The sequence below is a fragment of the Drosophila guanche genome, unplaced genomic scaffold (genome assembly GCF_900245975.1).
Source record: "Drosophila guanche unplaced genomic scaffold, DGUA_6, whole genome shotgun sequence".
NCBI lineage: Eukaryota > Metazoa > Arthropoda > Insecta > Diptera > Drosophilidae > Drosophila > Drosophila guanche.
In genome coordinates, this window is record NW_022995747.1 from 1,709,062 (window position 1) to 1,730,009 (window position 20,948).

A 20,948-nucleotide genomic window follows, 5' to 3' on the forward strand; every position below is an offset into this window, starting at 1 on the left:
CGAAAGTTAATCTTTTTTTTTGCGGGATTTTGGGATTGGGTCAGTCAGTCAGTCAGTCAGTCGGTGGGTTTATCTGTCAATCGGTGAGTGGTCTGCCTGCCTGGCTAATTTGACGCTAATTTGAATAAAAATCCAGCGAGACGAAACGCATAAAAATACTCAATAAAATTGAAAGACTTGAGCAACGAACGCGTTTATTGGCTTACGATGATTACGGGTAGAGCAGTGGAATGCTTTTTTACTGGGAGTTTGGATGCAAAAGAGAACTTCGATTGGGTGTGGGGAAGGGGTGGAATGAATTTGATTCTGCGCTCCAAAGATGGTTCTTGTCTTTACTAAAGTTATTTATTCACCACGGAACACGGAATTTTATGTTGACAAAACTGAGGATAATATCTGAAAACTTCTTCATCGATCTGTTAAAAGTGAAATAACAAATAACTGAGGACCGAAGTAACTTTTATTTTCTTGTAGATTGAAAGCAATTTAATCATTATTTTTCCGGTTTCAACTATGGTAGAAGAAAGAAGGTAAAAGTATGCTTAAATGTTATTTGGTACCTTTTCAGTTGTCTTGCGCCTAAAGCCTATATTTGTGGAGCCATTCGTAGCTCTGTGATGAGCTACACAGAAACGTGTTTAATTTATGATGTTTATGACATGCAAACCCTCTGCACTTAACCTTTATTAAGCTTAATCAAAAGAGTATTAATTAAATAATCAAAGGCAAAGGTAAACTTAACTAAGTGCACAGCATACACCCGCTCTTAGATCATTCACTAGGCGAAGCCAACATTTTATTTATTGAACATTCCATTAGGTAGATGAAAGACTTAATCCACCTTAATCCACAACCAACGCTAGTCGGCGCATTCAAGCATTCTAAATTGCATTTTGTGGCACTCGTGGACTAGCCTCACTCTGCCAACACATAAATTTGCATAAAATGTGCATTAGCCGCCCACCCCCGCTGAGGCAACGGCCTCGCCATCTCCAGCAGTACAAGTACCAGCAGCAGAGGCAGCATCAGCATAAGCAGCCAGCATCATCATTATCACCAAACACCAACAGCCTCATCGCAACCCATGGCTGGGCCACAGCCACGCCGGTCTGTGCCACACCAAGGCGCAACTTGTGCCGAAATCTGCACGACGAAACGTGAGAAAATGTTATAGACAGTTGGCAGTCTGCCAGTTGCTAAGCCACACAGACACACATAGACACATGCATAGATACATCTATGTACCTATGGTTGTAGCGAAATAAAAACTAAATAATAAAAAATATTTGGTAAATTATGGGAATGAATGAGACGAAACGGTGCACACCATCGATGGTGGAGGTGGTTACGGCCAGCAAAGAATTCACCAGATGCAGATGCAGATGCTGCACCAAGAGTAGGTTTTTTTTTTAGCTGTGTGTTGGTACTTACTGCCTGTATCTGTGACTAATTGCATTTGCCCATACAAATGCACTTTTTTCGTAATTATTTTGCTGGAATATGTGTGAATTATTATGCAGTCAGGGTTCGTTCCATTGTAATCATGTTAATGAGCTTACGGCTTGAATCTTGGATCTAAGACTAAGGCACCGACATTGTTCGTGGCTGGCAACAAAAAAGAAGAAGAAGAATACAATTCTGAGTCGCCAAATGCCAAATGCCAGTGCCACAGCGCAGCCAGCTAAGCACGGCTAATAGCCGCTAATGCTGACCAGGATGCTAGACTTTAAGTTAACCTAAAATTATGCGCATTTTTCAAGACAACTTTTATTTTATGGTAATTCAATTAGACGGCATCTTTTGTCACCCATCACCCACCAGCAGCGCCACCGGCAACATAACCTCACAGCAATAGCAAAATAAACCCAACAGCAGCAGCAGCAACATAAACCCAACAGCAGCGGCAACATTGCCTTTTGCCTGAACTCTGCCCAAGCCCGGAGTCTTCTTCATCTTTGCAGGGAAAAAACGGTTTTTGAGGAGCGCCACTTGCTGGTCGTTTGTTTGCCAAAAAAAAAAAGAAAACCAACAAATAACACGACAACCCAGAGACAACACCGAGACAGCAGCAACAGACAACAGCAGCGGCAGCAACATTTTGGCTCTTTGCTGATTTATGCGTTTTGCAGCATTTAAATTGGCATTTATGTCAAACTGCGGTAAGGGTAAGTAATATTTTTGTTTAATACAATTCGCTTTATTTGTTTTATAACCCAGCGTCCTTGGGCATTGTCCGCTTCGACACTTTTCCAGCCCCAGACCCCAAAAAAAGCTGATGAGAGATCTCTTTCCCATGGCTGCCAAGAAGATGATGATGAATCCAATGATGGTGATGCTTGTGATGTTGCTTCTGCTGTTTACATTCGCTTTCAGTTTTATTGAGTTTTTGTTAAACAAATTGTTTAATTGTTCCACAATAACTTACGTATAGGTAAAGGTAGGTTATACATGCCCCCCATGGCTGCATGTTTTGTCAAGCTGCAAACTCCGTTTTGGTGGCACAAAATATTGCCAACTGAACTTTGTGCTGCTAACATTTTCTGGCTGCAATGTTGCGACTTCCTCAACTCCTCAAATTCGAAATGAATAAAAAACGAATCGAAGAGTGGAAATTGTCGAAGCTGCTAGATGCCTAGATGCTCTACTCGTACTATAACTTAGCAATTGGCCGATCCGCTCACCAAATGGCTGCAAGATATGGTGGCAGCAGCAGCAGCAGCAGCAACCAGTGGCCTTGGAGCAGGCTGAGAATGTTGCAGCAGCAGATGCAACAGCAACAGCAGCTTCCACTTCCACTTTGACGATATGTTGCTTGAATCTTTCGAAAGCTGCCAAATCCGTTCGGCTTTCAATGGCTGTTACAGTTATAGTGTGTGTATGTTGTTGTTTTTTTTTTCTTCTTCTTTTTCTAGTTTATGTGAAAAATCTCAGCAGCAGCAGCGGCAGCGGGAGCAGCTGACGGCAGAGGCAGCAGCTGATGGTTACCCAATAGACATCTAGCAAAAAGCAAATGTGTTGGCGTAATTAATTAAACAAATTATGTGCATTGCGCGAACGCATTTGACGTTTTTGGTGCAACAGTGGAGGCTTCAGCTTAAGGGGGCATTCAAGTTGATTGCAATTTTTATTAATTTCACTTAGCGGTGGGAATGCAATGGTGCTATAAAAAGTGCATCAGCAGCAGCGGCAGTGCACTGCCAGCAACAGCAACAACCACACACACATATGGTCAACAGTGATTACAATTGCAGCAGTAAACATTTTGCAATGTGACTTTTACGTGCTGGCTCCTTATGGGCACACCTGGCCACCAGCTTCCAGCTCCTTGGGCCAGACCATGCCACTTGACTGCGACTCCGACGACTCTTTGTGTACTTTGTGCCATTTTGGGCGAACAAATTCTTCAATTCTTTTAGCTGTCTCTGCAGCTGTCCAGACTGCAATCCACAAATACATACACATCCACATCGCTGCTGCAATCGCCTCGAGTGCCTTGTCATTTATTGTTTGGAAAAATGCAATCAATTATTAATTACACGCCTTGTTGCAGCGATTGTGAGCAGACTGCTCCTCAGACCCAACAATAGTGCAACATCTTCATGGTGCCTCCTCCTCGATGCCGGCCTGCCACATTTTCCACTTTGACCAACTCATTTAATCTGGCAAAGTGTTTGGAAATACTTAACAACCGCATCAAAATTAGTTTCGTTATTGTGTTAGCCTTCGGGCTCATCTCTGCTGACCTCTCGTGTGCACTCCAACTCCAACTGAATTGATTTTTGACGTGCGTGCGGTTTGCCGTAACGTGTGGGAAAATGTGTTTTTAAAGGCAATTCTGTGGCTAGCTAATGGGCCATCTATTCCGGAAATGCAGATGACAGCAATTGCAGGCCAAAGGGTTAGCTTCGGTTTCGGTTTCAATTTCGCTTCTCGTATCCGCCATATGCTGTCGCCTGCGACGAGGCAACGCCACAACAATGGCACCAAAACCATGACACAAAGCCACTTGGCAAGTTGGCGGCATTTGGCGATCGCTAAAAGTCACATTGTTGACCTTTTTGCGGTCTTGGGGCTGTGTAGTTGAAGCTCCGGCTGGAGCTCTCTCAGCCTCAGCCTCGCACATTGGAGAAAAGGTTTTCTGTCTCCCCCACCTGCCTTCTCGACAAACAAGCGCGGCTCATTAAAATAATATTTAACCTTTGAATAAGAGACAAATACTTGTTGAATATCTACGGGGACGAGTACGAGTGCGGCGGAGTTTCGGCTCGGTTATGTCTTTGTCTGTCCAACGAGAGCCAACGAGCCGTGAGCAATTAAAAATTAACTATTTACTTTTAATGTGCAAAGCCCAAGCCCCAAACCCCGCCTCTGCATCAGCCGCACATTTACCAATTGAATTCCATGTTTAACGAGTTTTGACAGCCACAGCATTTGCTTCTTTTTATCCCCCTCCCCTACACATCATTTGTATACATTTGGAATTGCAATTGACAAGACCATGGTGAAATTACTTACACTCTCTTTCGGGCAACACTACTCTCTATCCCTTTCTAACGCTTGTCTTCTTGAGCGTGGTGAATCAGGACAACGTCACCTTGTTTGTAATTTCACCAACAAGAAACGGCAAGGGGTTTAATTCTGTTTACAGTTAATCAAAAAAATCTCAAGTCTACCTACTTATATATACATGGCAGAAAGAGCATTGCTGCTTTGGCTTTAAATGTGTTTAAGGGGTTTCCTTTTCTTGTCTGCGTCTGAACCTGACCTATCCGCTACGTTCACACGCTGCGCTAACTGCGCTTCGGCCCCTGAGGGGTGCGTACCAACGTCAGCCCTGACATCCATTGCAGCTGGAAATCAAACCAAACAGGGAATGAAAATAGTCAAAGCTGTCGATCAGTTTACTTTCAGTTGATGCCCCAAAACTACTCAGATTCATTGATCAAAATTTCATTTGTGTTTCCCGACTCTGCGGCTCTCTGAGCGATGCTGAGGCGCATCTTAATCGTCTATGTGGTGTGCGTGGCCATCTACAGCGTGAATACCAACTACTGCCGCTCGCAGCCGCCCAAGAAGCGCACACGCAAAGAGCTCGATGATGAACTTTACCGCATGAAAACCAAATAAAACTGACAGCACAACGGCCTTGATGGATTTTAACTTATTAAATTATCAAGAATAGAGTCAATAGTTTTTTTTTTATTGGGAGTCGTAAACATTCGTCGCGGCTCGTTCGTTTAGTGCTGCTTCTCCTTCCGTAAGTTTTGGAGAACTTTGCGCAGCATGTTGAAGGAACTAAGCACGGGCACGAGGACGGGCAGGAAGAGTGGAATGTAAATGGCGTACTTCTGTTCGTCGGGGAAGTAGAGCTGCGCCAGCAGGCTGGCATCAAAGAAGCCCCGCTCCGAGGCCACAAATGCGCGCTTGGCCAGCGCAGAAGCATCGCCCAGTCGATGCTCCAGTAGAGCGACCTTGGCGGCCAGAATGTCGGCATAAGAGCTCGTTATGGCCGCGGCCACATCATCGTTTATCACAATATAACTGATTTGATCTGGGGTCGAGAGGAAACAATTAAGAGCGGATTATGGATTGTGGGTGATTCGAACCGTACCCAGCAGGTTAATGAGGCTTTGCAGCGTTCGACTGGCCGTGGCAATGTGGCGAATGGCGCTGCGTCTGAGGTAAGCCTCGTACTCCCAGCGGCGCGGTGCCAACTGCTCAATGTCCACCGTCTTGACGCCCTCCATCTGTAGCTCGCTGCTGATATCGAGCAGCTTGTGCAGCTGGTCGAGCATCACCTGCATGTTGTCCGTGGTGCTGACATGGTAGGGCAGCGGCTGCTCGTCATTCGCATACGCCAGGCACACGCTCTCCGGCGGATTGGCAATGATAACGCCGCCCCAGGGTGGCGATATGAACGCATCCACGCCATTCCGCGTCAACAACTGCTGCTTGCTGTTGTAAATGTGCAGTGGCGCAGTCTTGCAGGGCGGAATGTACACCACCAGATTGATGGCCGGCTTGTCCGTGGTGCTGGCGCTTAAATTCTGCGATATGGAAGTCAACAGATGTGGCAAATCCGCCTCCTGCAGGGCATAGTGACGACCCAGCTTGCTCTCATCGCGCACTTGCTTCAGATTGGCCTCGATGGCCACACGATATTTCCACTGAGAGCGCACCGTATAGTTGGATATGTCCGACACCTGCGCCAGCCAAGGCTCTACATAAGCTGAGAACAGAAATTCAGAAATGAGAAAAGAAGCTGGGCTGTGGGTCGCATATTCTCTCACTCTTCACAGCCATCGAAATGTTCCACTGGGCGTGGGTCAGACGCGGCTTGGGGTTCAACACGGACACAATCACATCGTAGGCGGGCTGTGGCGCCTCGGACTTGGCGCCCAGTCGATCATCTGTACTGAGTATTTGATTTATGCGATATGTCTGCAGAATCTTCGAGTGCAGCACCTGCGCTAGCTTATTGGCAGCTGAAAGAGTTTTAAATTTCATTTAGTGTTAATTTCCAGAGAAAAGGGAGCCAATCTTACTTGTATCGCTGCGTATAAGCGCTGAGCGTTCCGTGGTGAGCAGCACTTCTTCCTGCAGCTTGGGCCACTCAATGAACATAAAGTCACCGACACTCTGTGGGTGCTCCTGCAGCAGCAGCTTCTCCAATGCTGCAGGCGTATGCGCCTCATTGGCCCGGGATGGTGGCGGCAAATGTTTGAATTCCACGTTCCAGATTTCTGCAACAAAATTAAACTTTGAGTCACACGTTTGGTGGGTGGGGTACATCCCATTTACCGCTATCATTAAATGCACTTTGCAGCTCGCTGATGAGGAGCTGGGCTCGACTGGAGCTCTGTGTGTAGATGGCCACCTGCACAGCCGTTTTGATGGGCTGTTCGCTCAGGCCCAGTATGGCGTTCGATGGCAAAGTGACTCTGCAAAATAAGCATTGAATCAGGAGAACAGACAGCCATTTACTCTATTGATTACTCACCTGTAGACTGTTGTGGTTTTCCACCACATCGGCACGCCAATTCCAATGATGACTACAATGAAGGCGATCGTCGCTCCAATGCGATATTTATCTGTAATGGCAAAGAAATAATTAATATTAATGCAGTGCGTTTGAGGCTTCCCTTGAGGTGCGAGGTGCGCGAGCAACAATCGAAAGTTTTCTGGTTTTTTCTACATCATTTTTATTCGGTAAATTTAGTTCTGTACATTAGACCGCTGCTACGAAAATGTTTATAGAGTGTCCCAGAAGATTGTGCGCATGCAGGCAGCAGGTAGCTGGCGTCTAGACTACTCCTTGTAGCTGCAGGATATAACAAAAACGGGTCCCTTCTCCAAGGGCGTATTGCGCGACACGTATTTGGTAAACTTGGTGGTGCCCTCGCAGCGGTAGACAATGTTCAGGGCATTGTCCACGGGCGATATGGTGAGCAGCACTGAATCGTCATCCTCCTCATCGGAACCCTGCGTCTGCGTCTGCTTCTGCTTCTCGTTGGGCAGCTCGCCGTCGGGTGAGAGGTATGTGATAACTGCAGCTCCTTCCGCCGCATTCAGATAGTAGACCAGATCGAGGGTATTCTCCTCGCTAACCAATCCATCGCCGAGGACAGTGTAGTTCCCGTGCGACCATCGCTGCAGCTCCACGCTGCATTTGGGCCTCACGGCATCGGCGCCACTCAAGTCGAGGTCGGTGAAGTCGCGCAGCAGATCGAACATGGCATTGCTGCGGAACAGCTGCAGCAGCTCCTGGATCGTACCCCGGGCTGTGCTCAGATCCATCACCTCGTAATTGTGCGCATTGGCCGGTCCCTGCCGCCGCCAGACCAGCGAGTCCGAGTCGTTCAAGAGCTGAGCCCGAGCCAGCTCGAACTTTTCACGTTTGAAGAATTCGTAGAGGCAGATTTCCGAATTCTCCTCGATGCGCTTTTGTATGCTGCGTCGCGTGGCCGTCTTTAGGTAGACATTATTGAGCAGAAGGGCCAGCGGCTGTTGCTTGCTCGAGCTATCCGGCTGCAGGTAGCTCAGGCGGGGAAAGGCGCGCATGGAGTCCGGCACGAAGGCCTCGTTCGTTTCGCCGTGAAACCAGCCGTTGATGGTGAGACGCGGGTAGTCGAATGTGGTCACCTCGCCCACCTGATGAAAGGAGCGCGAACCGACTTTGAAGAATGCAAATTGGTTATCTTTAGGGGCTATTTTGCGATGCACTGGGAACTGGGGAAAGCACTGGGAGTCGCTGGAGAAGATCTCCAGGCTGCCGCCTTGCGTCTCGTTCCACTCCTCAGCGCCCTCCCAGGGCGACAGGTAGTAGATGAAGGCTATTTGTCGGTCCTTGAGCAGATCGTCGTGCACCAGCAGATAGTCGCCACAGGTGTACATGCTGCAGGAGGCCGACACGTAGTCCAGCTTCAGGTTCGTCACCTTCTCCAGCCAGGGGCGGACTTGTTTGCGCAACACTTGCAGGAAATTTGTGAGCAGCCGACAGCGGGGCATGTTGGACAGATCTGTGCTTTGGTAGAACTCGTACAGGTCCATCTGCTTGCGCGACCATGTAACTTTGTCAATGATTTCGGACACCAGTGCTTTGCTGGTGCCTTCCGCCAACAGGCCTGGCAGCAGGCAAATCTGGAACGGATCCGCAAACACTTGTGCGCCGGTTTTATCATCTTTGACGGTCTCATCGCCCTTCGCCTTTGTCCATGTCGTCTGTAGCCACTGCGTGAGCTCCTTTTGCTGATATACTGCATTTAGTTGCACCTCCGGCACGGCCAGTGGTTTGTCCAGTGTTTCGCCGAGGCGCAGTAGCTTCCTCTGTGGCTCGCCACTCGGCGTCTCCTCTTGCTTCCTCTCCTCTTGTACGTCTGCAAGGGCAACATAATGAATGATATTGCATTAAGCATGGCAGACACACGGGGCATACCTTAAACTTTAATGGGGGCCACACCATGCGCGTTATCAGAAATATTCACACGACTCTCGACTCTTTGTGCCGGCACACCTCGCACCTCACCCCGCGTTTTCGCTTAGACAGATTTAAATGCTTTCACTTACCTTCGGATTTATCTTTTCGTTTGGGCTTAACTGTGCTCACGCTTGTCGTTTCCATATTGCTACTACTAATTACTTAATTCTGGTTAATTTCCGCAAAATCTGATGTTTTTTTTTCAAGAAAAATAAAAAAATTTGGCTTGTGCAGCTGCAGCGCTAGAGATGTGCAAGTGTGAAGAATCGGATATCGGCTAGCGTGCTAGCACGCGCAAACATCGATGACCATCGACATGCTCCATTTAAATATTGCTCACCTCTAGGGCTTACGGTAGGGTAGAAGATCGGTTCCACGTAAATACAATTGATCCCCAATCCGCGCCCGTTTTCTTATCGTTGGGGATAACAAGTGGGTGCAGTCGTTTATGGCTGCGCACATTACAACTGGACTCGGACATAGTCGGTAAGTAATAATTGAGTAAAACTATATTTAGTGGTGTTGCCGCAATCTAATTGATTGCCCCAATGCCGTTCGATGACCTTGGAAGAGGCAGAGTGGGAGCAGACCCTAAAATCAACAAACACACATGCACACATTCCATGCCATGGCTGCATGTGTGTGTGCGTATATGTACATGGCAAGAAATCGACAGGTTCTCTGTTTACAGTAAGGGCAAGTAAACAGCTGACTCTGCCCGCGTCTGGGGCTGGGGCTCCTCCTCCATATTTTCTTGCGATGATCTCATTCTATTCAATATAGAACAATAAACTAAAATGTGCGCTCTTCGCACTTTCGTTTTCCCCACACAGTAATTTAAACAAATCGCCGCTCCAATGGGCAAGGATCAACATTTGCTGACGGCAGCAAGAAGTGGCGATATTCGAACCGTTGACAAGCTGCTGGACCATTCATCCAAACGTCACGGACCATTGTCGAGGTGAGTCAGCAGCAGCATTACCCATTGATTTTTATGTACTAAATGTGACTTTTCAGCTTTCGCCGCAGTCCCAGCATCAATTGCCAAGATGTAAACGGATACACCTCGCTGCATCATGCCTGCCTCAATGGACATGGCAGCATTGTGCGCCTGCTGCTGTCCCACAATGCCCAGCTTGATGTGCCGGATATTCGTGGCTCCACACCGCTGTTTCTCGCCGCTTGGGCGGGTCACCATGACATTGTGAAGATGCTGCTAATGCACAGTCCACATGGGGCCAATCCCAATGCCCAAACGATCGAGAACGAGACGCCACTGCATTCGGGAGCTCAGCATGGGCACAACACCGTCGTGGCCATCCTGCTCTCCTATGGGGCTGATCCGGCAATACGCAACAACAGCTTCCAGACAGCCTTGGATCTGGCCGCGCAGTTCGGACGCTTGCAGGTGGTTCAGACGCTGCTGCGGGTCTATCCAGATCTTATACTGCCATACAAAAGAGACGACGGACGGGATATGTCTGAGTTGCTGGGCTATGCCAGTCCATATGCAACGTCGCCCACAAAGAACATTTTCACGCACACTTGCCTGCATCTGGCCAGCCGCAATGGACACAAAAAAGTGGTGGAGACGCTGCTGGCTGCGGGCGTGGATGTCAACATACTGACACATGCGGGCAGCGCCCTGCACGAGGCAGCGCTGTGCGGCAAAAAGTCTGTTGTGGTCACCCTGCTAAAGGCGGGCATTTTTGTACACGCCACAGATGGCAACGGACGCACTGCCCTGAATATACTCTCGGACTATCCACCTCATGTTACATACGACATTGTGGGCGTCATCAATGGTGAGTGGAGCAGGCCATCTCTTGGTAATTTCTTACATCTAAAATTTCTTTGCAGAGTTCACCAATCAGGCAATTACACAGCAGACTCGTCTGGCTGCTGATGATTTGATCGTGGAGAATGGCACACAGTCGCTGCCGAAGCGTTTGTTCGAAAAGAACTCGCAGCGTCAGAAGTTGTCCAAGCTGCGAGACTCGGCGCGCCAGAGGAAGTAAGCGCCCTAACCATGACTTGTGGCACATCACGCACGCACATACCATAACCAACTCATTCTGTTTCTTACTGTTGCTGTTAATGTTGTGACCTTAATTAACACCCCGCCCGCTCCGCAGCTCATGTCATACGGAATACGCACACTACACTCATCCAAAGTCTTTCACCCCTCACGTACACTCACGCCCACTCCCATGATCGTTTGCTTCACTCTTCAATTAACCGGTCTGGTCCTAATGGTCTTTCTTCCATAACCATCCAATCCCCCAACCAATGCTGCTGCCCCCTCCATAGAAACCAAGATCAAGCCAACGGACTTTCGCACTCTTTAAGCTCGCTGGATATGTACACCAAGCTGCCGGATAACTACCTGGCCATGAAGCCGATCATACTGCAGAAATCTTTCAACGATGTTCACACCATCGAGGGGGACAGGGACAACAGGGAGCATTGGGAGACGTACAAGCCGGTGTACAAGCAGCCGCAGCTGCCCAGCTTCCAGACGTTCAGCGACATCTCCAGTGCCTCGGTGCCCTCGCGTTCCTACGAGTACATTAATCTCTTGAGGAACGGTTCCGGCAGTGATGACAACAACTCCGCCAGCACGAGCAGCAATTGTAAGAGCGAAAGAAGTCCACGAAGATTGTCCAATTGGTTAATTAAGATCTGTTTTTCCTTTACAGCTGCAGCACGACAACAGGCTGTGGCTTCTTATGTGGAAATGTCGCTGCCATCTCCGCCGATTCCTATGCCACGCACTCACATTAATGGCAAATCCACCAACGACTATGCGAATCTTGTGGTAATCGAAGAAGCAACCAATGGAGAGCCAGCGAAAACCGCTGTACTGGACAGCAATAACAACAGCAGCAACGGACATGGCAACAAATTGCGAACGGTGCGTCACTCGCCCACGCCGGACTACCCACCACCCACGGTTACGGAGGCGGAGCACACGATATTGAACTACATACTGCCCGTGACACTGCGGAAGGATAGCCACGTGGAGGCGAGCGAATCAACACGCACCACAAACTCTTTTAATTCGGATCATGTGGAGGAATTTGTAGGCGATATTCCATTCGCGGGACTCTTCAAGGGTTCCACATTGAATTTGGCTGCAGACACGACTGATGGACGAGTCTCAGTGCCGCGGGAGCGTGAGTTCTTGCGTTCGCCGAGTATGGTGAGGTCTGTCCATCGGCGCAGTTTGTCCAAGCAGCGCTACTCGGCATTGGGAGAGGATTTTAGCGCATCTCGTGTGTGGGCCGAGATTGATACAATTTTTGAGAACATCGGCAATGAAGTGTCTACCGAAAACGATCAAGATACCGAGCAGGAACAGGCACAGGAGGAGGATGAGCAACACCAGAGCTTGCCAGCTGCTGCTGATGATCCACGATACTCTTTGCACATACGCAATCCGGCGGAGCTGCTCCTGGGCAAGAGCCAGAGCTCGAGTTCCGACTCACATTGGTGTCACTCGCCGTACACCCTCATCTATGGCGAAATTCGTTACTCGCTTTTTGTAAGTTCAAAGGGGAAACCCTCTGCTGCAGTTGTATTTAATCAGATTTCGTTTTTAGTATCTCGGCTCGACGGTCATAAGGCAATTGCAGGGCACACTGTCCACGCGCAAGTCCATACAGAAGCTGAAGATCGACGAGAACATGAAATCAGCGGCGAGTGTCAGTGACTTTAGCCTGCTCGAGAATTGCACAACATCCACCAAATATCTGAAGGCTGCCAATCTGCAGACGCGTCTCAACGTGGACATTGTGGTCTCGTGTATCGGTGTTAAGTTTGTGGATCATGAGAAAAAGGTAAGCCAACGAAAGTCTGGGAATTTTCTTGTACTAAAAAGTTGCTTCCTTCTTCTTTAGACTGCCATCTGCTGCCATGACATTGAGAATATCAATTGTGTGTGCCAGGACACTGAGGATTTGCGGTACTTTGCATATATAACCAAAGAGCAGGATCTGCATTATTGTCATGTCTTTATGGTCGATAATTTGGTGCGTACCCCACAATTCCCTTTATTGTTGCTTTTTGTAAATTAATTGACTTTCCTTACAGGAGCTGGCCAAGGAAATTATTTTGACTTTGGGACAGGCGTTTGAGGTTGCCTACCAGCTAGCCCTGAGCAGACAAACCACACCCATAATCGAAGAGTGCTAATCTAAAAGAGTGCCACAAATGCATCATAGGAATAGATTTTATATTTATTGAATTGCATTTTACATGTAAATGTATTTTTCATTTGCTAGTCGTTGATGCCATCTCGATGCTAGCTTTATTTCGCATGAGGCAGCTCACATGTTAAAGTATTTGGATAACGTTTTTTTATTAAATGTATTTTAACATTATCTCGACTGGTGATTTGAATTAAACTGGAACAATCTGGATATCATTGACATTGTTGCTTTTATTATGTATCGATCCTGAGACACAAAACGCCGCCAAGTCACAGTTATCGCACAATATTATCGATATTCCGATTACCCTGTGAGTCAATAAGTAGAATCAAGAGAAGCAGTTTTGGATTTGCAAAATTAGTGTCTAAACTCAAAAACGGAGTTCCGTTTGTGAAAAATAATGAGCTCATACAAATATCACCAACTAAATATAAATATCGATATATTGATATAGCAGCATTTACATATCTCCCATCCCTAACTCTTTAAAATAAACGTACAGCCCGGGACGATTTGTTGGCATTATTTTGTTTTTGTGCTCTTTCATCGCAGCTATTATACGCAATTCGGAATGGAATCCACTAATGGTAAGCAGAATGCTGAGCACACGTATTTTATATAATGTTTACATAATGCATTTACAATAACTAGAAAATGAACACGATGATGCGAGCGTCCTGGCGCCGACGCCACTTGGCAAACAAAGTGGACGGACACACAAAGACACACCATTAGCCATGAAAACTCGTCACGGTCGCAAGAAAAGCCAAGCTAACCCTGAATTGGGTTCGCCCACCAATCCAGAGCCTCCCAAAACACCACCAAGCAGCAGACGCATTATGACAAAAAATGAAACCCCGCGACGCAGTGCGCGCAAGAGTGTGCGCCCGGCGTTGGACTACGATGATATTATGTTACGTTCTGCTACCAAGGAGATGAAGAACAAAGTTACTGAAGTGATTGAGGAAATTGAGGAGCCCACACAGAAGTGGACTGCCGCAGAAGTGGGCCGCAATTCCTGTAAGCGCAGTCGCAAGTCCAGACGCGCTTCCAGCAAGCCCAAAACCATTCTGGGAGAGAAAGACAAAGAAGTCGTCAAGCCAGATGCTGCTGAGGAGCCAGAGGATACTAGCACTGAGAAAAAAGATTCAAAATCAGGCACTGAAGATGAGGATGAACAGTGTTTGATTTCTGTCGGAGTGCAACACATTACAGCCGATGAGACCGATGAGGAAGCTGTGGCAACAACTAAACAGGCAGTTCTGGCTGATACCGAAGAAAAAGCGGTGGAAATAAATGCTGTGTCCACTGCACAGGCGCCACAGGCCGCACCGAATGATACGACATTGGACGACCTGGGATTGTGTCCACTTGAGCCTATGGAGCAATCCGAGCATGCTGCATTCGAAGATGAATTTGAATGCGAAATGCCCTCGCTGATTATGATCGACGATGATGAGCTGGCCGAGCCAGATAAATCTGTGCTCAACACGACCTTTGACGCAGAGGAAAGAAAGAGTAACGAATCGAATGTTGTCGCAGTCGAAATTGCCGATTCTGATGCTTCAGTGAAGCCATCGATTAAAGTTGTTCTAACAACGGCTGATGACCAGAACCAGACCCTTTTGACTTTAGATGAAATCGGAACAAAGTCAACTAAACCAAGTCCCAACCGCTCCAAGATAAATCGATTACCTACACCTTACAAGTCGCGAAAGTCGTCATCGCGCAAGTCCCCCAAGACAGGGAAGCCAACCCAGTTGGCTAACACAGAAATGAGAAAGCGACGCTCAAATTCAGCCACTACTTGGGATGATATCAAATCGAGAACTGTCTCGTTTCGTAGTCCCCTGGAAATTGCCCATGTCGATGACATTGATAAGCGCTGGGAGCGTCTGAACACCAGTAGTAAGTGGGAATAAAATATACAATTTCTTGCACATGTTAACAAAACTAATTCCAGATGTTACAAATCGACGCAAGCGCTCAATGTCGGTGGACGAGATCCGCCCGAAGGGTAGCAGGATTCCGCAGCCAAGTAAGTACCACTGAACACTGAACACTTTTAGTGATTCCAAGAACTACAATTTACGCTCTCCTTTTCAGAATTCTTTAAGGGAAGCCAAGTGATCACACCCAGCAAGGTGAAGATGCGAACAAAGCTTCCAAACTTTGCAGCCATTCATCAGAAGCAATTCGCCAAAATGGAAAATTTGGTGGACCATCTCGACCGCAAGGCAGTACGCGCCAAGGTTTTAACTAGCTCAGCCTTGAAGCATGAACCAGGCGCTGGATCAACCGTGAAGAAGATGCCAAGTTCCAGTGCTGTGGCGGCTGGCGATTGCTCCCGACCACGGGCGCTCAGGAAAATTGATTGGTGCAACCCGACAGCAGCCAAGCAGCCTGAAAATGAGTTGCATGAGCCACCACGTCCAGCCACTTCGGCGAAGGTGCCGTCACAAAGCCGTCTGCCATTGAAGAGTGGCAGTAACATAGTGTCGAAGCCAGCGTTCAATTTATCAACAAACGTGGTCAAGAAATTTACAGCAACCAGCACGGCCACCACTGTGCCAACCGGGTTTGAGGATAAGGTGGCAGAGAGACGCCAACGGCACATGGAAATGTTCAAGAGCCGCAGCGCCCCAAAAGAGAAAACTGGACAGTTCATACGTGGAGTGCGCTTAAATCGTCGCTTTGAGCTACAGATGCAGCATCGTCGCCACATGGAGGAGGAATAAGCCTAGATTTAAATGTTTAATTACTTTTTACGTTCGAACTAACACACACATATGTATATTTATGATTTGTCTTTTCGGTTCCTTGCAATGCGGGGCTTAAACATGCTGTAACAAATTAATTCATTAAAGTTATATTAATCTTTTCTTGTACTACACATTTTTTTCAATTCCTTTTCCGACAATTTTCATTGCAGTCCGTCTCTCACGTTTATGCGTGGTTTTAAACTCGTGATCTGGCATATGAACTTCTCACTGAACAATGACTAGAGTTTGAAATAGAAATTCTTTATTTCTTGCTTTAAATTCATGGCTAATTGTCCGTCAAAAAAAATCGCCCATCCGTTCCTTACAATTAATAGCACCGTGTAAACGTAATTTTTGTCTACGCATTGTCGCAGCAGCCCTTTTCGATTATCTCTAAAATCCTTATTCCAGCGTTTCTAACAAAGAATACATATTTTTACTACATTATTTCTCTTTCAAATATTTAATTCATAGGTTTTCCATTAAATTCGGAAATTGTTAAGTGCATATCGAAGTGCTATTAAAATCGCAACAGGGTGGCAGCACTACATAACGGTGCCGCGGCATTTTTATTCCCCGTTTCTTTTTGTGCTTCTTTTTCTGCTTCTGTTCTGTTGCTGTTTCGCTGCTTCGGCTTAGCTCGTTCTAAAATTTGGCTTAAACAACAAGGAGGATATAAATTCTGGAAGACGACTTGGATCTTGGATAGGGCCAGAGGAAGGCTAATTATACAACATGTGTGACGCGGCGAATCAAGCGAAGCCTTGGCGCTTAGCCAGCTTTTCAATGGAATCTTATGGCAATGGCATACCGGCACTCAGTCTGCTGCATCAGGAGATTGAGCAGTTTTACAATTATATCCAATCCACAGCGACGGAGTTCTATCTGCGCGCCGAAGCAGTGCGCTGCATTGAAGATGTGCTGGTTTCCATATGGCCAGGGGCCATTGTCGAAGTATTTGGCTCGTTTCGCACTGGCCTGAATTTGCCGCTTTCGGACATAGATCTCGTCGTGCAAAACCGAAGGAGCTACTGGTACAATCCGCCACTGCACGAACTGGAGAGTGAGCTTGTGGCGCGCGGCGTCGCGGATCCGCACACAGTCAACGTGGTTGAAACGGCCGCAGTGCCCGTAGTCAAGTTTACGGAGCGCGTGTCGCAAATCAAATTCGACATCAGCTTCAATGTTGGATCCGGTGTGAAGGCGGCCGAACTGATCAAGGACTTTATACGCCAGTTTCCGGATTTGCCAAAGCTTGTGATGGTCCTCAAGCAGTTCCTGGCCATGCGCGGTCTGAACGAAGTCTACCGCACGGGCGGAATCTCCTCCTATGCCATTACCCTAATGTGCATCGGCTTTCTCCAGCACCAGGCGCAGTCCAACAAGAAGTACAACAATACCAACAGGCTGGGGATGTTGCTACTGAAGTTCCTGGAGTACTATGGACGTAAATTCGACTTCAACAAGTGTGTGGTTTCGGTGCTCGGCAATGGAGGCTGCCACACAAAGGAACACCTCAGATCTACCATGGGCAACTACAACTGGCAGTCATTTTTGAGCATTCAAGACCCCATCACACCGACCAACGACATTGGACGCAGCTCGTACGCAGCCGTGAGTGTTATGCAAATATTTGAAGCTGCCTTCCAGAAGCTTTCTCGCCTGGTGGACCTCGACCCGACAAAGATAACTGGACCCATTCTCGACTGCATTGTGGATGTCCCCCAGCAGGTGATCAATCACAGACAGTGGGTGCACTTCAATTTCCATCATCTGGTGAGTTCCGCCAGCTCTTCTGGGCCGCCGTCTCCGGGGAAAATACTGAAACGGAGACGCAGTACCACGTCCACAGTAGAGGACGAACAGAGTGACGGCAATGTGAATGCTCCCAATATGTTAGAATGCTAAAAAAGTGTAATTTATTTATTTTTCTTTAAGAGCAACCATTTACAATCTATAAGTTGGATTAGGTTAGTTACTTTCTTAGCTAATTTACAGTTTTATTTTAGTTCTAGTTTATATAGTTTGTATTTTAATTTTCAATGTGTAATTTATGCTCGGCATATAAAAAAAACGAAAAAAACCAAAAAAAAATGCAATAAAAAATAAAAAAAAAACTCAAAAACAAAAAAAAAACCAATAAAAACATCTAAAAACCTCCAATTGCCTTCATTTGATTTTTTAAATTATAATCATTTTAGCCTCAGGTATACAACATTAGAACTAAAGAATGGTACATCTGATTTGAGTCTGCGAATACCCACATTAAATGTATTAGCCCAATTAGTCTAAACTGTGCTGTCGGCAACTCTGGCAGCTGTCACCAGGCTTCGGTATATTTACGGTATATTTTTGATGGTTTTTATCGATAAGTCCGCGGCCATACGGGTTGTGTAAACCACAACTTTTTTTTATTTGTTATAAATTCGGGCATACGCATTTAGAGTTTGCAAATAAGTAACTGTACACTTGCTTTCAGTGAACATGCTGAACATTTTGCGACAGCGTCGCCTGATCCTCTGCCCTGCGCAGGCCGCACAACGCAGTCTGTTGCACACCTCACATTGCCGGCCAGGCTACATCGTGCTGTAAGTAAATACGCAGATATTTGATAGTTCTGGAATAATGCAAGGCCTCTTCTTACCTTTGGTTTAGTGTACCCGAAATCGGTGAGGAGGGGCCCTTGGGCGAGGGCGTGCTGAAACCGGATGGGCTGCCTGCATTCAGTGACATAACCATTGAGATGTGCTTGGGGGCTATCGGACAGCAGGCGTCGGCCGTGGAGAAGTCGGTGAAGGCTCTGGAGCAGGACATCAAGAGTGGCAAGCGGCTGGACAGTGCGGCAATCTTCGGGGAACTCGATGCCGTCACCGGACCCCTGGAGACCACCTGGGGCGTGGCTAAGGCGCTCTACTTGGGCAACAGCACGCTGATACCCACAAAGTCGTACATGAACATACACGAACGGGCGCGCAATGCACGCGCTGCCAAGTACTGCAACAAGACTGTGTACAATGCGCTGCTCCAGCAGGATGCATTGGGTGGGGATGGGGCTAGTGAGCAGCGAATGCGACAGAAGTACCTGCTGGAGGGCAAGCTGAATGGCCTGACGCTGAGCAAGGACTCGCAGGACGGGCTCAAGGAGCTGATCATCCAGCTAGGACGCGAGCGGGCCAGCTTCAAGAACAAAGTCACCATGGCCGTGCACTCGTTTGGGCATGCAGTGAACGATTTTCAGCTGGTGCGTGATTTCCCGCCCGCACTACTGGAGGCCACGGCTCGCGATTCCAGCCAGCCGCTGGAGGGTCCCTGGAAGGTGACGCTGCAGCCGCAAATAGTCGAGGGCTTCCTGAAGTACTGTCCGGAGCGTCTGCAGCGCTGGAACGTGTGGCGTGCCAATGTGCTAAAGGCATCGGCGCAGCAGGACAAGGCTCTGGAGAACAGCACGCACTTGGAGAAAATACGCAGCCTGCGCCACCGACAGGCCAACCTGCTGGACTACACCACCTACGCGGACATGTCCATGCAGACCAAAATGGTTGGCAGTGTCGACAACCTGAAGCTGATCTTTGCCAAGCTGCTGAAGTTCGCGGGTCCCGCCCAAAGCGTTGAGCTGGAGAAGTTGCAACAATTTGCGACTTCCAGCGGCTGCGATTACAAGCTGGATGCCTACGATGTGAGCTACTGGCGGCGCAAGCAGCTGGCGGCCGAGCACAATCTGCTGGAGGACAAGCTGAGCGAGTTCTTTCCGCTGCCTCGTGTGATTTCGGGTCTGTTTTCGCTCAGCGAGAAACTCTTCAACATTCGCATTGTGGAGCAGCCCAAGGCTGAGGTCTGGCATCCGGCTGTCAAGTTCTATGACGTCTTCGATGGGGATGTGAGCAGTGGCTCGTCGCCCGTGGGCGGCTTCTATGTGGATTGTTTCTCCAAGGAGCATCGCTTCGGGCGGAACAATGGCTGGATGGTGGGCATTCGGAACAGCAACAAGTCAGCGGGTCTTGCGCCGCTCTGCGCTTTGATCTTCAACTTTGCCGATCCAGTGCAGGGCAGGGTGCCGCTCCTCAGCTACGACGATCTGCAGATGATGTTCCGTACCTTTGGCAGTGGACTGCAGCATTTGTTGACCCAAGCTGGCTACAGCGACCTGGCCGGTTTGTCCAACATTGAGTGGGACGCGTCGCAGGTGTCGGGCTATGTGATGAGCAACTTCCTCGACGATCCCACCGTGCTGCGCAGCCTCTCGGGCCACTATGCCAGCGATGAGCCCATCGATGCTGCCCTGTCCGAGAAGATGCCGCTGCTGAAGAAACAACTGGCTGGCTACCAGCTCTGCCAGGAGCTCTATCTCGCCGATCTCGATGTGGAGCTGCATCGCTCGAATGCCTTTTGGCTGGATATCGTGCGCAAGCTGTGGCCCGTCTATCACTGCATGCCGCTGGACAAGAAGGACGCCCATCCCTGCTCCATGACTGACATATTCAGCGGCGACTGGGCGGCGGCACAATTCAGTCATTTGTATTCCAAAATGATAGCCGCCGATATCTCGAGCAGCTTCTTCGCTCAACGCAGCGACGACAACTATGCGGCTGTGGGCAAGCGCTACAAGCAGACGTTCCTCAGTTCTGGCGGCTCAGTGCCCACTGTCGAGGTGTTCCGCCGCTTTCAAGGTCGCGATCCATCGGTGGAGGCGCTGCTCAAGTCGCTGGATATATTTGAGCCATCGCAAACGACCGAAAATAATTGATGAGGGCGAGTGACCCGCGGTAGCCGGCGCAGCCATGTTATCTTCTGTGTGTAGTTTTAGTTTTTTATTAGTTGATAACACAGTGACACCCCCTAATCGATGGATAAAGTGATAATGAGTCAGTGAGTCGTGCCAGGTGCAGCTGCCTGGTGTGGCCTTATCGGGGGCAGTTGTCCAATCGAACCACAGACACACAGAAAACACACAATTGTTGCTTTATTTAAATAATACTTTAATAATAAATTGCATAAATT

At 48.1% G+C, this 20,948-nt stretch overlaps 5 protein-coding genes across 8 annotated transcripts; 4 read left to right on the forward strand and 1 right to left on the reverse strand.

The window, feature by feature from the left end:
• Window positions 1–5,179: 5,179 nt before the first annotated feature.
• Window positions 5,180–9,241, reverse strand: LOC117582788 (prolyl 3-hydroxylase sudestada1-like). 2 transcript variants are annotated; one of them, XM_034270771.1, is made up of 7 exons: window positions 9,067–9,236; window positions 7,001–7,091; window positions 6,802–6,941; window positions 6,546–6,743; window positions 6,291–6,485; window positions 5,612–6,229; window positions 5,180–5,551 (listed from the first exon to the last, which is right to left on the reverse strand). In XM_034270771.1, exons 1-7 carry the CDS (start codon window positions 9,119–9,121, stop codon window positions 5,238–5,240), a joined length of 1,611 nt encoding a protein of 536 aa, XP_034126662.1. In that variant the 5' UTR covers window positions 9,122–9,236; the 3' UTR covers window positions 5,180–5,237. The 2 variants fall into 2 exon arrangements, with proteins under 2 accessions (XP_034126662.1, XP_034126661.1); XM_034270770.1 differs by lacking the exons at window positions 5,180–5,551; window positions 5,612–6,229; window positions 6,291–6,485; ... (1 more) ...; window positions 6,802–6,941; window positions 7,001–7,091 and adding an exon at window positions 7,184–8,876 and having other exon boundaries at window positions 9,067–9,241.
• Window positions 9,242–9,306: 65 nt separating this feature from the next.
• LOC117582787 (ankyrin repeat and sterile alpha motif domain-containing protein 1B) lies at window positions 9,307–13,359 on the forward strand. Of its 2 annotated transcripts, none has more exons than XM_034270768.1 (9): window positions 9,307–9,463; window positions 9,811–9,938; window positions 9,995–10,782; window positions 10,838–10,991; window positions 11,288–11,610; window positions 11,677–12,521; window positions 12,580–12,816; window positions 12,877–13,008; window positions 13,070–13,359. In XM_034270768.1, the coding sequence occupies exons 2-9, from the start codon at window positions 9,835–9,837 to the stop codon at window positions 13,169–13,171; spliced, it is 2,685 nt and encodes an 894-aa protein (XP_034126659.1). In that variant the 5' UTR covers window positions 9,307–9,463; window positions 9,811–9,834; the 3' UTR covers window positions 13,172–13,359. The 2 variants fall into 2 exon arrangements, with proteins under 2 accessions (XP_034126659.1, XP_034126660.1); XM_034270769.1 differs by having other exon boundaries at window positions 11,327–11,610.
• Window positions 13,360–13,637: 278 nt separating this feature from the next.
• On the forward strand, window positions 13,638–16,076 carry LOC117583396. 2 transcript variants are annotated; one of them, XM_034271680.1, is made up of 5 exons: window positions 13,638–13,775; window positions 13,840–14,135; window positions 15,081–15,096; window positions 15,152–15,226; window positions 15,295–16,076. In XM_034271680.1, the coding sequence occupies exons 1-5, from the start codon at window positions 13,760–13,762 to the stop codon at window positions 15,924–15,926; spliced, it is 1,035 nt and encodes a 344-aa protein (XP_034127571.1). In that variant the 5' UTR covers window positions 13,638–13,759; the 3' UTR covers window positions 15,927–16,076. The 2 variants fall into 2 exon arrangements, with proteins under 2 accessions (XP_034127571.1, XP_034127570.1); XM_034271679.1 differs by having other exon boundaries at window positions 13,840–15,096.
• Window positions 16,077–16,463: 387 nt separating this feature from the next.
• Window positions 16,464–17,888, forward strand: LOC117583478 (inactive non-canonical poly(A) RNA polymerase protein Trf4-2). The gene has a single exon (XM_034271787.1). It carries the CDS (start codon window positions 16,686–16,688, stop codon window positions 17,856–17,858), a length of 1,173 nt encoding a protein of 390 aa, XP_034127678.1. The 5' UTR covers window positions 16,464–16,685; the 3' UTR covers window positions 17,859–17,888.
• Window positions 17,889–18,322: 434 nt separating this feature from the next.
• Window positions 18,323–20,909, forward strand: LOC117583569 (oligopeptidase A). Its single transcript, XM_034271945.1, has 2 exons — window positions 18,323–18,538; window positions 18,606–20,909. The coding sequence occupies exons 1-2, from the start codon at window positions 18,435–18,437 to the stop codon at window positions 20,692–20,694; spliced, it is 2,193 nt and encodes a 730-aa protein (XP_034127836.1). The 5' UTR covers window positions 18,323–18,434; the 3' UTR covers window positions 20,695–20,909.
• Window positions 20,910–20,948: the final 39 nt, after the last annotated feature.